The sequence below is a fragment of the Ranitomeya variabilis genome, chromosome 2 (genome assembly GCF_051348905.1).
Source record: "Ranitomeya variabilis isolate aRanVar5 chromosome 2, aRanVar5.hap1, whole genome shotgun sequence".
Taxonomy (NCBI): Eukaryota; Metazoa; Chordata; class Amphibia; order Anura; family Dendrobatidae; genus Ranitomeya; species Ranitomeya variabilis.
In genome coordinates this window covers 245,465,389-245,478,020 of record NC_135233.1, presented here as the reverse complement: position 1 = coordinate 245,478,020, position 12,632 = coordinate 245,465,389, and the positions used below count along the sequence as shown (strand labels likewise).

Genomic DNA, 12,632 nt, shown 5'->3' with positions numbered 1-12,632 from the left:
ACTCTAAAAGTACAGATTGCAGCACTTAGTGTTTTCTTTGATACATCACTAGCCTCCCATCCCTGGATAGCAAGATTTTCCAGGGCCACGCAGAGAATGAGGCCACTTGTGAGGAAATCAACTCCTCCTTGGGACCTAAACCTGGTCCTTAACACTTTGTGTAAAACCCCGTACTTACTGTCGGAAGATATGGACATAGCCAATCTCCCCTTTAAAGGCCCCGTCTCACTAAGCGATTTACCAACGATCACGACCAGCGATACGACCTGGCCGTGATCGTTGGTAAGTCGCTGTGTGGTCGCTGGGGAGCTGTCACACAGACAGCTCTCTCCAGCGACCAACGATCAGGGGAACGACTTCGGCATCGTTGAAACTGTCTTCAACGATGCCGAAGTCCCCCTGCAGCACCCGGGTAACCAGGGTAAACATCGGGTTACTAAGCGCAGGGCCGCGCTTAGTAACCCGATGTTTACCCTGGTTACCAAAAAAAACAAACAGTACATACTCGCCTTTCGGTGTCCAGGTCCCTTGCCGTCTGCTTCCTGCTCTGACTGAGATCCGGCCGTACAGTGAGAGCAGAGCGCAGCGGTGACGTCACTGCTGTGCTCTCACTTCTCACTGTACAGCCGGCAGTCAGTGAGAGCAGGAAGCAGACGGCAAGGGACCTGACGGACATCAGAAGGCGAGTATGTATTGTTTGTTTTTTTTTACATTTACGCTGGTAACCAGGGTAAACATCGGGTTACTAAGCGCGGCCCTGCGCTTAGTAACCCGATGTTTACCCTGGTTACCAGTGAAGACATCGCTGGATCGGTGTCACACACACCGATTCAGCGATGTCAGCGGGGCCTCAACGACCGAAAAAAGGTCCAGGCCATTCCGACACGACCAGCGATCTCCTAGCAGGGGCCTGATCGCTGGTACGTGTCACACATAGCGAGATCGCTATGGAGGTCGCTGTTGCGTCACAAAACTTGTGACTCAGCAGCGATCTCGCTAGCGATCTCGCTATGTGAGACGGGGCCTTAAGACTGCCTTCCTGATTGCCATCACGTCAGCTAAAAGGCTGGGGGAGATGCAGGCTCTTTCTATCCAGAACCCATATCTTCAAATCTTTGACGACAGAATAGTCTTTAAACTTAACCCAGCTTTCCTCCCCAAAGTAGTATCCTCTACCAATATAAATCAGGAGATAATCCTTCCTTCTTTCTGTCAACACCCTAGGAACGCAAAAGAGGGGGTCTACCATAACCTAGCAGTTAGGGAGACTGTTCTAAAATACCTGGGGGCGACAGAAAGCTGGAGACAGGACACTAACTTATTTATACAATACGGTGGTCCAAATAGGGGTTGTAAAGCAGCAAAATCAACCATTGCTAGGTGGATTAAAAACATGATTAGCCTAGCATATACAGACCAAGGGAAAGATCCCCCAGATACTCTTAGGGCCCACTCAACACGAGCTATTTCTACATCATGGGCAGAGAAGGGGGGAGCTTCAGCTGAGCAAATCTGTAGGGCGGCAACTTGGACTAGTCTTTCTACCTTTGCTAGACACTATAAATTAGATGTCGTATCAGACCAGTTAGCTTTTGGTAGAAAAGTTTTACATGCAGTAGTCCCACCCTAGTTAAACATCCTTTGGTATTTCTCCAATGGTGCTGTCAGGTGGTGGACTGGAAAACGATAATTAGTTCTTACCGGTAATTGTATTTCCAGGAATCCACCTGACAGCACTACTAGTTCCCTCCCACTGCAAGCTTATACTACTGACTAATGTGATGTAACATTGGTGTGTAATTGTAAATAAACTCTCTTTTTGCATCCATCCAGATGTGGTACTTAGAAAATCACTGGTGGGTGGAGTGGGGAGGGTCCTTTTAACTGCTTGTGGTTCCTGTCCCACTGAGGGTAAGAAGGACGTCCTCCAATGGTGCTGTCAGGTGGATTCCTGGAAATACAATTACCGGTAAGAACTAATTACCGTTTTTTTGTAGTAAAGGTTGTAATTTCTGTGCAGCTCCCCTTAGCACCTCCAGATTTGGATTGTAGGTGACTACTAGAGGTACACGGTTATTTTCTTCTTTGACTTTGTACCTTTTTCTCAGAAGAGGCAATTTGCATATTTAATTTCCCAGAGGAGCATTGTACGGCAAATAAGCCTCCTTACCTTGACAAGCCAGCTGGTATGTCACTCTCCATAAGGAGAAACGTTACCCATTGTATTGAAAGGTAACTTCAAAACACAGAGACAGAAGAGTCTGGGAATATAAACTGATGACGACCTTTGACTGTCTTAGTGGTGGAATGAATGTGTCGCATGGATTTATGTCTTTTTACATCAACTAAGGAACTTGCCCCTCAGACTATGTGGGGTCATCACAACAGAGACCCCAATCAGAGGACAATAAAACATTCCTTATCTAAGAACTGGACCAATATTTATGGACATAACTGTTTATCACTCATGGTAATTCTGCTTCATGCCACTTGTCTTATCCATGGTTTTTTTTTTTCTGTGCTATGTTGTGCATAAATATGTGATTCTTCAGAATTTGTATTAGTCTATGCCTGATGAAGAGACCTGAGTAGTCTCGAAAGCCTGCAATTTGTTACCATCTTTTGGGTATTATAGGGCATTTGTCATCAGGCAGCTGTCCCTTTCATAGGATTGCGGGTCTTCCCCGGTCATGTGTTTTCTCCTGGGCCTCCACCTCGGGTGGATATTTTCATGCTCTCGGGCCTGATGAGCGATCCGGCCATTTTCTGCCTCTTGGCTCTGCGCTCGCCTTGGCAGGATATGAGGATTGTCTGAAATCAAGCATATCGGTGTCACTATTCTTCAAGCATTTGTCACACCAGCTGCCTGGCTTTCCTCCGCTGTAACCGGGTGCGGAGTGTCAGGAGTGCCATGAAATTCTTCCCACTTTACCGAGTGTCAGTAAGTGGCTGGCATGGTGGAGCGGCAGCTGACTGAAGAGCTTTTTATGGGGAGGGGGGTATAAGTCACTCGCAGTGCAGGTTTACCGCCTCTTGTAGAATAGGCCCATAATGCTAATTTCCAATTATTAGAGCCTGTATTATGTGCTCTATCATCAGCTGATTCCCCCTATCAGACCTAAAAGTCATCACTTCTTCCTCTTCTCCTCTGCAGACCCCTTTAATTAGCACAGGTGCAACAAGTAAGGCATCTTGTAGGTTCTGTAACTGGCAGTACCCGATCTACCTACTGACCTGAACTTATTCCCAACTTTGCAACTTTGAATTAAAAAAAAAAGCTAGATAATAAATTAATGTTTAAATAAAAAATCTCCGTTTTGTGTGCACAGCCCCAGTGCAGATATGTCTCCACGGCTGTAGACCAGGAATCTATCCCTGCCGTTACATCACTACTTTATATCTGCCCCCCTCATTGCTCGCCAGTACACAGCTGCAGGGCCAGGCTACACATGGGTTTCATTTGTGGCCTATGGGCATTGGTCTGCATAGGAGCTGCGTGCACTAAATGGTAAGGGATATTTAATCACAGCCGATTGCAAATTAGCCGCATTATTTAGTTTATGGCGAACTAGGACAGGACCGCTGCAGGTGGTTATCGGCCATTGCTTTTCACAGAGGCTGCGGTACATTGCTTCCAGAAATCCTTCAGTGGGGAAGGTGCAGGAAGTCACAAATCGCCAGTGACCATTTCACAGGCGTCGTTTTCCCTCCTCCCTTATGATCCTGTATCCCGACACCTCTCTAACTAGCCAAACTGGAATTACTGAGAGGTGGGGATGTGAGTCACAGGCGACACGTCACCATGTAAATGTCAGCTGGAGAACTACAACCCCCAGTGTGCAGGGATGATCAATATGAAGGGTTAAAGGCGTATTTGCCTTCTTATAAAGTGATATCTGTTCCTAGGACATGCCGTCACTTTATGATGGGTGGGATCCCTCTATGGGGGGGCCTCAGATTCCTGAAGATGAAGCTGCTGTAGGGGTCGCACTGCAGTTTTCTGTACAGCCTGTGGGGGTGCTCTGCAAGGCAGGACGATGACGGGCATGCAGCCCTAAGTATTGGTGGTCCGGCGACCTCTCCCACCTTAGCTGCTTTGCAGGAGATGGTCTCTTCAGTAGCCGGACTGCTTTCTCTGCCAGTAAGATGTGTAGTCTTCCCCTGAGAGCACAATTAGTAATTCATCACGCTGTTTTTATCCCACTTTGGTACTTGTCGCATTTGTATTTAACGTTCCGTCACTCCTCTTCTAATTTCTGTTTTTATCTTCAATTTGTGCTTCTATGACCAGACTGACCCGTCCTAGGAGTTTTCCCATCTTTAACCATTTAGGAACGTTGGGATATGCAGTAACTTTATGGTTGGACTGTATTGAAGGGTTAATACCAGTACTCGGCTAAAACCATTTCTCCATACACTTGAATGGGGCTCAGCAAATACTTAAAGTTCACAGATATTTGTACAAAAGAACGAATTAACGGCACTCGCCCATGCATAAAAGTAAAGCACACTTTATTCCCCAAAATCTTTTTTGATATTGCTGCGTAGTAGCACATGGAAAACGTCAGTGTATGGGCAACAGCCGTTTCGCATCAAGCAGACGCTTCTTCTTGGGTTCATTAACTTTATATTTTTGGAAAAAAGTCTGCTGACCTTTTTATGCAGGGGTGAGTACCACAATTTCTTTTTTTAATTAATTTATTTTTACAAATGCTTTATGGTGTAGAGTTTAGCAAAAAGATTCTCAGGACCCTGGTTCATCGGCTATAGTCCATGCCTCCAGACAAACCCTCTGCTACCTGCCTGCATCCCCAGTTACTTAATAATGTCACATCAGGCCTGTGGATCAGATCAGAATTGCTGGGGATACTGGCAGGGCTCTGATCCAGTGACTGTTGGACCAGGGTTTTGCATCAGATCTATTTATGATCTCTGAGACCCAGATCCTGAGAAAATAGGGGTCTTATGTGTTGCCCCTGTGTTGGATGAAGCAACAACGTCTCATTCACGTCCACAACTAGAAGCATCACTACTGAGTAACAGCCAGGTGAGGATCACGGGGGTCCCAGGTGTCAGACCCCCACCCACCATAAGGCGATTACATATCCTATAGGGTCAGTCTGGTAACCTAACCCTCTACCCGTGTGCCGTGTGGATCCATGTGTTGTGCTAACCCCATGTTGTGTGCTCTGACAGGTCCTCTTGGAGAGAGACGATCCTGACGCAGAAATCCTAACAGAGGATGACTTGGATAATACTAGAACCCCAACAGAAACTCACTTTAACAACCCACTGTCCGAGGTGTGTGACTGCCACACACTGCACCCACTCCTTCCGCAGACTTTTATCTAGTCCCTCTCTTCAGATCTCTCTCTTTCCTCTTCCTTCCCCCGGAGAAAAAAAAAACTTTCTGGAGAATTCTTAATTTGTGCCTCAAAGAATGCAAAATTGCTAATCTAATTGAACCTGTCAGCTGGCTGCTGATGACGGATCTGATTGTGTAACTAACCTAAATCTGCCAACAGCAGCCACTAACCTGCTTGTTGATGGTTTCCATGATGGCAGTAAAGCAAAAACAATCCAAAAATGTGAAATCTATTACGTAAATGCGGATTTCAGTAAAAGTTGATGCTTTACTTTCAGAGATCTGTTTTTCCACTCTATAAAATATCATGTATTTATCAGCTTAGTATATAGTTTCTAGATATTGGTGGTCTCGTCAAATTAAACTGATCAGCTGATCACCAGAGAATTGTCTTAAATCTCCCCAGCACTGTATGTGATGGCTTGTATAAAATACATGGTATTCACCTGGTGACCCTCATCTCATGCCTTGGTGTTGGCTCCCCCTATAACTGCCTGCTGCCACGTCTGTGTCCTGCCTACATTGTCTTCTTGATCTTTCTAGTTTTGCACGGCTCAATATTTCTTCTTGTGCTCATTTTTTTTTTGTTTTGCAGCAAAATGACTATGATGGTACAAAGATGGCAGCAGACGGCAAGAGGTGAGTGTGATCTAAGTACTTATTGCTGGCAGACAAACTCCACTTACCCTGTAGTTCTGGTGCCAGCTCGTCATCAGTGCTATATGTGAGGGAGGGAGGCTGGCTGACTGCTCTTTTCAGTAGCTAAGCCAGACCCCTTCTCCATTTCAGCTAATTCATAGACAGAAGGGGCCCAGTTTAGATATGGAAAGAAGCTATTAGACAGCCCCCTTCACACACGGCTTTGATGACTCTTCAATACAAGACCACACTCCTGTAAATGGAGGGGACAGAAAGGAGAGAGATACTACAAAGTAAACTGTATACAGGGGGCTGAGGAGAGACCTATTGTAAGATGGAGTTCTGTATAGAGCGTATGAGAGGAGAGATGTACTGTTGGATAGGGCTCTGTATGTAGGGCATCAGAGGAGAGCGATTCTGCAGGAGAGGGCTGTAAACGGGATGCGTATAGAGCGGCTGAGACAAGCTGGCTGGATTTGTTGCCTGCTCTTCTGAGACTAATTGATGCATATGGCAGACTAGCTGTTTCCAGCCAGCTAACGCTCGGCACGCTCATTGCTATCTAATTAACGCTGCTGGTGATTAAAGTAAATAATGACAACATTCAATAGTGCTTACGCAGGTGGTAAATTAACTTAAAATGAAGTTAATAACAATAATTGTGGTAATGTGGTGGGGGGCGGGATTATGTGTGGTAATGTGGTGGTGGGGGGCGGGATTATGTGAGAATGGTGGTGGGGGGCGGGATTATGTGGGGTAATGTGGGGGCGGGATTATGTGTGGTAATGCAGTGGGGGGCGGGATTATGTGTGGTGATGCGGTGGGGGGGCGGGATGATGTGTGGGGGGGCGGGATGATGTGTGGGGGGGCGGGATGATGTGTGGGGGGGCGGGATGATGTGTGGGGGGGCGGGATGATGTGTGGGGGCGGGATGATGTGTGGGGGGCGGGATGATGTGTGGGGGGCGGGATGATGTGTGGGGGGCGGGATGATGTGTGGGGGGCGGGATGATGTGTGGGGGGCGGGATGATGTGTGGGGGGCGGGATGATGTGTGGGGGGCGGGATGATGTGTGGGGGGCGGGATGATGTGTGGGGGGGGCGGGATGATGTGTGGTGGGGGCGGGATTATGTGTGGTGATGTGGTGGGGGGGGCGGGATTGTGTGGTAATGCAGTGGGGGGCAGAGCTACTGTGCAGGGGGTGGGATTAGCGAGTAATCATGATGCCTCATATATATTTAGATGATTACCTTCTCTTGTATGTATCAATAGAGCAGCATTTGCAGTTTCACAAGACAGATCCGTTAGCAGCATGCAACATGCACAGCTCTGCACTGCCGCTGTGGAGAAGGGCTATAGATGATGTTTATATTATGACAGGGATGTCTTACGCTACATAGTTATGTCTAGTGTAATGGGCAGCTCCGTCACTAAACCGCCACGCAGTGCCATAAGCTCACCATATAACCTGTGTTCATCTGTCTTGTAGGTTCGTCTCCTCCACAGACAGTCTCCGGCAGCTGTCTGAGCAGCTGAATGGCTTGGTGTCACAGGTAGGTGTCAGTATCTATTGCTCAACTACGCCTCTTAAGTGTATAGGACCTGTATATTATTTTTTTTTAATTCCAAGTAATATGACCCTTTTTTATCATTTAAGGGTAACTCTTATGTAAATGGGGAAAACATCCTATCGTCCTCAAGCCCAGAAGTGGAGGTGAGTGACTACCTGGTTGAGAAAATTGATTGAGTGGTCACGGTTACATATGTCTTTACACTTACTGATATAGAGGCGCAGCCATGCTTGTAAGCCTCCATGTATAAAAGGACAGTATGTTGTGGGGTTATTTCCAAAATGGAAAGTTATCCCCTTACACTGATCTGAGAATGGAGGGGCCGCAGCGCTTTGTTCCCGTATTTTCTTCCTTTTTTTTTTCACTGCAGAGGCATTCCCAGATAACCTTGAACAGCAAGGCTCTCGTTAAGTGAACGAGGCTGGCTTCAGTCCCCAGCTCTGTGGGAGTGCGCTCTTAGACACCCCAGGCAAATCTTAGGGTTATGCCATTAATTACTGGGATTGGGAATACCCCTTTTAAGACCTTTTATTCACTGTAGATGAATATATATCACCCAGTATAAATGAGGCCGGATGTGATACTGGTATGTGACACTAAGGATCGGTCTCATTATTTGGTAGCAGTGTTCATTAATACCTGGATGTCTTCTTTTTCCTGTGACTTTTCTTCTGGCCGCCTCTATCCCCTTCTCGTGAATGCATGCGCCGCAGTCTCGTTACCAGGATTTGGCTGCTTCCTTGGACTCCAGTAACGTAACAAACAAGCAGCTCAGTGCAAAGCTGGAGGAACTGGTAAGAAGCGAACGCTGTGCTCAGTGTAACAGCACGGTCTTGTGGACCCTCGGTCTGGGGGCGCTGCGAATGCTTCATCTACAGTGGCATGTTCTTGTGGACCCTCGGTCTGGGGACGCTGTGAATGCTGCATCTACAATGGCATGGTCTTGTGGACCCTCGGTCGGGGTGCGCTGCGAATGCTGCATCTACAGTGGCACGGTCTTGTGGACCCTCGGTCTGGGGATGCTGTGAATGCTGCATCTACAATGGCATGGTCTTGTGGACCCTCGATCTGGGGGCGCTGCGAATGCTGCATCTACTAGGCGTAGTCTTGTGGACCCTCGGTCGGGGTGCGCTGCGAATGCTGCATCTACAGTGGCACGGTCTTGTGGACCCTCGGTCTGAGGACGCTGTGAATGCTGCATCTACAATGGCATGGTCTTGTGGACCCTCGGTCTGGGGACACTGCGAATGCTGCATCTACTAGGCGTGGTCTTGTGGACCCTCGGTCTGGGGACGCTGCGAATGCTGCATCTACAATGGCATGGTCTTGCTATTTGACTGTACTCACTTGCCTGCAACCTCCCTCTTCTCATTTACCTCTATGCTATGTGTTTGCTTTCTGCATTTAACCATTTATGGAATCTCTTTATGCTCTAACCCAGAATCCACGTTCTTTTATTGGAGCAGGGGCCACGCACAGTCGTCCTACAGGGGTCACAGGGTCCCTTTCCTCCTAATAGGTGGAACCTGCCCCAAACTGATTGCCATTCATTCATATAGTGAGGAATCTAGTAGGAATTGTTCAGTATTAATCTCAATCACAGACTCTATGACTATTCTTATGATTAAAATGTTAGCCGATGACTTGCGAAGTATGGGGTTCCGGCCAAGAGCTGTGTTCTGAAGTACCAAATCGCAGTGGAGCTGTAGCCACACTTTTTTAATTATTTTAAAAACCCTTTTATGGGATTATAACTAGAGTTGAGCAAATTTGATGGGGGTCTGGGCTTATTTGGCAAGCTATAGTTCTTACCGAATAAGCTGCAGAGGGAACCCGGATACATAGAGCGTGTTGGCTGATTACGGTAACTGTTTGGCTCTGGAGCTGCATGTGTCGTGCCTGTCACACAACCGCGACACATGCAGCTGATCAGCCGGAGCGCTCCATGTATCTGGGTTCCCTCTGCAGCTTATTCGGTAAGTGCTATAGCTCGCCGAATAAGCCCTGACCCAAACAAATCTGCTCATCTCTGGTTATAACCATATCCCAAGCGAGCGTGGCAGTCTTTAAAACACACAAAAGTGAGTGGAGAGAACTTCGCAGACAGAGCAGATCTTGTGCATTTCCAAGCGTCAAAATTGGGTGTAATTTTATTTTATTTTTTTAAATATTTGATCGCTCCATATTTCTCTTTTGTAATAGACACAGCAGAACCAGAACTTCATGGATCAGCTGGATAAGGTAAAGCTGTTCATCATAGAACCCAATGACCATGGTGAGGGTTTGTAGATCATCTGACTTGTGCCTCCTGATTTCTTCCCAGGAGCGGAAAGGTTTTGAACAGAAATTTTCAAAAGAGCAAGGTTCCCTCCGAGAACAGCTACAGGTGAGGCGCTCTGGAGAAAGTCATTGCCGTGTTTGCTCATCACCATCAGTCTTGTAAAGGGGGATCCCTTGGAGGACCCAGGACGTCCATGATTTGAATGAGAATTGTGTAATATCTTACTTCTCCTGTAGGGGTGCTATAGTATAGGATGATGGAACTTATTTGCTTTTTTAGGTTCACATTCAGACAATTGGAATATTGGTATCGGAAAAAACGGAATTGCAGACCGCCCTGTCATTCACCCAGCAAGCAGCACGCCAGAAAGGAGGTACCTCTTCTCACACCCTCATATTGTATGTAAGGCTCTGTTCAAGCAAGACACACCGGATGACCCAGCACAGGTTTCTATAGTCGAGTCAGTCTGTTGTAATGATTGCTAGCTCCCCAGTACTTGGAAACTGGGTACTGATGGCATGGTCATCTGTTAACAAATGGAATTTTATATACCCCAAGGTCACTGTAGAGGAGATGAAAAGTTTGCAAAGTGCACTGAGATGTTGCTTTTTTTTTTTTTTGTTCCTACAGCGGAAGTGGAGGATCTTGTCATGCGTTTACAGTCGACCCGACAGAGAGTAACAGAGCTGGAGCGCACCTTATCGTCTATTTCTGCTCAGCAGAAGCAGCTAGAAAAGGTGCGATTCATTCATCAACATTTGACCAAATCCCAATCTGATCGACTTTTTATTGGAATCAACAAAGTGTTTATAGGGGTTGTCCACAACTGGGTAATCTAAGAAAAACTACAATTGCTTCCTGGGCTGTCTTCACTCCCAGCCCTGTGTCCCCCGCCAGTCTCCTGACACTGAGCTATCGCAGTCACACCACACTGTCAGAAGACCAGCGGGGTATATAGGCCTGAGAGAGGACATTGCAGGAGGTAAGTGTGGATTTATTTTGCTCCCCACTCAAATTCTTCTTGCAGATTACATGCATGTTAATGACCGCACCACCCGCAACTCGTGCAATATTTATCTCTGCATCTGTTGCCAACTTGACCATATTTATGCACAACTGTCACGCGAGTCTCTGACTCTTTCTCTTGATTGCGTGTAGCGTCCCTGGTGAATCTGACGTATGGAAGGCAAAACACATTGGTGCCTCTGATGTTTGTTTATTTTTGTCGTGATCACAACAAAATGAGTGGTTTTGCCGCCATGTTTGCAAAAAAAAATTGCACACCTACCATGATTGCAGCAAACAAACACAACGCTGCGATGATGTATGACTGTAGCTTTAGACGTCTATTGTGTTCCTCCTCCTGTAATTTGTGCCTGCTGCCATTACCAGAAGAGGATTACTACATGCATCCGAATTTGGGGTTTATTAGAAGTTTTAGATAATAAATACATTATGTGTATGTACTGTGTTTATATGTGTATGTATGTATGTGTGTGTATATATATATATATATATATATATATATATATATATATATATATATATATATATATATATATATATATATATATATATTGTGTGTGTATATGCCACAGAGTATTGGTTTAAAATAGTTTGACGTAGAGGTGGTGCACAGAATAGAACAAGTTCCAAATCTGTCACGCCGTCTTCCCCACCATGATGAATTTGACACATTTTCTACCCACTATCAGCTTTAATAATCCTATTACTGACATTCTGAGATGCTTTACTTTCTTTTCCAGCTCAATAATGAACTAGAGAAGGAGCGGGACAGTCTACGTGTTGAATCCCTAAAGAACAGGTGGGCTTTGGCTTTGTGTTTGCATGTTGATGGTGGTTTCGGACCCCCTACCTATGGATCACACTCTTTCCTCTTTGCAGTAAGAGCAGCGATGAGCTGAAGCAGCAGAACTCAGAAATGTCGGAGAAACTGCACGCCCTTCTGTCTGAGAACGCTGCCATGAGATTGGAGCTTGGTGACCTACATAAGAAACTGGAAATGGCGGAACTTATGATACAGCAGGTAAGACTGAGAACGCTGTGCTATAAAAGTTTGTGAACCCCTGGTTTATGCTGTTTTACTTTGGCATTTCTTATAGATTTTTTTTTTTTTTCCCTTCTCTAGTTTTCCAATCAGACCGGAGCTCCTGATGCCAACCAGCGACTACGGATGGTCCTCGAGGAGCGAGACCTGCTGGGCACTCAGCTGACACAGGTCATTTCTTATTTCCCCTTCTCCGCCATGTAACGGAGACCATAGATCTTTCATACTAATGCTGATTTCTGTTCTATGCTGTAGATGTGTGATTCTCTGCAGCAACTGCGAGCAGAACGGGACCAGTATGTGGAGAAACTGAAGGAAGAAGGGGCAATTTGGCAAGAAAGAGTCCGTCAGCTGTCTGAGCAAGTGGGTTTACTCACAAACTGAAAAACGCCAATATGATGTATTCATTGCTTTACAAGCAAATATGTAATACCGGTGACCTTTACTCTGTAGATTCAGACACTCGGTCAGGAAAAAGAGAGCGCCCGGGCACTGGTTGAACAGTTGGAGACCAGAGTAACAGAGCTACTTTTGGCATCCGGTATATAAAGAATTAACACTGTTTCTCCTGTTTTGAGTAACACTGTATATATGCTAAAAGGGGTGAATTATTTATTAACTCTTTATAGTGATCCTGTATTCTACTCCAGAGCTGCACTCACTATTCTGATGGTGTCACTGTGTACATACATTACTGATCCTGCGTTAC

General features: G+C 46.1%; 1 protein-coding gene across 4 annotated transcripts in view; it reads left to right on the top strand.

The window, feature by feature from the left end:
* GOLGA2 (golgin A2) overlaps window positions 1-12,632 on the top strand; it is a 52,247-nt gene that overhangs the window by 32,533 nt on the left and 7,082 nt on the right. For 2 of the 4 annotated variants that reach the window (XM_077284393.1, XM_077284391.1), the window contains exons 3-16: window positions 5,197-5,301; window positions 5,961-6,004; window positions 7,493-7,556; window positions 7,661-7,717; window positions 8,288-8,368; window positions 9,777-9,815; window positions 9,898-9,960; window positions 10,135-10,228; window positions 10,486-10,592; window positions 11,622-11,680; window positions 11,761-11,902; window positions 12,005-12,094; window positions 12,179-12,286; window positions 12,377-12,464. In XM_077284393.1, the coding sequence (XP_077140508.1) occupies window positions 5,197-5,301; window positions 5,961-6,004; window positions 7,493-7,556; window positions 7,661-7,717; window positions 8,288-8,368; window positions 9,777-9,815; window positions 9,898-9,960; window positions 10,135-10,228; window positions 10,486-10,592; window positions 11,622-11,680; window positions 11,761-11,902; window positions 12,005-12,094; window positions 12,179-12,286; window positions 12,377-12,464 (1,141 nt within the window). The remainder of the gene's footprint in view (window positions 1-5,196; window positions 5,302-5,960; window positions 6,005-7,492; window positions 7,557-7,660; window positions 7,718-8,287; window positions 8,369-9,776; window positions 9,816-9,897; window positions 9,961-10,134; window positions 10,229-10,485; window positions 10,593-11,621; window positions 11,681-11,760; window positions 11,903-12,004; window positions 12,095-12,178; window positions 12,287-12,376; window positions 12,465-12,632) is intronic. The other 2 variants (XM_077284394.1, XM_077284392.1) reach the window with 1 other exon arrangement.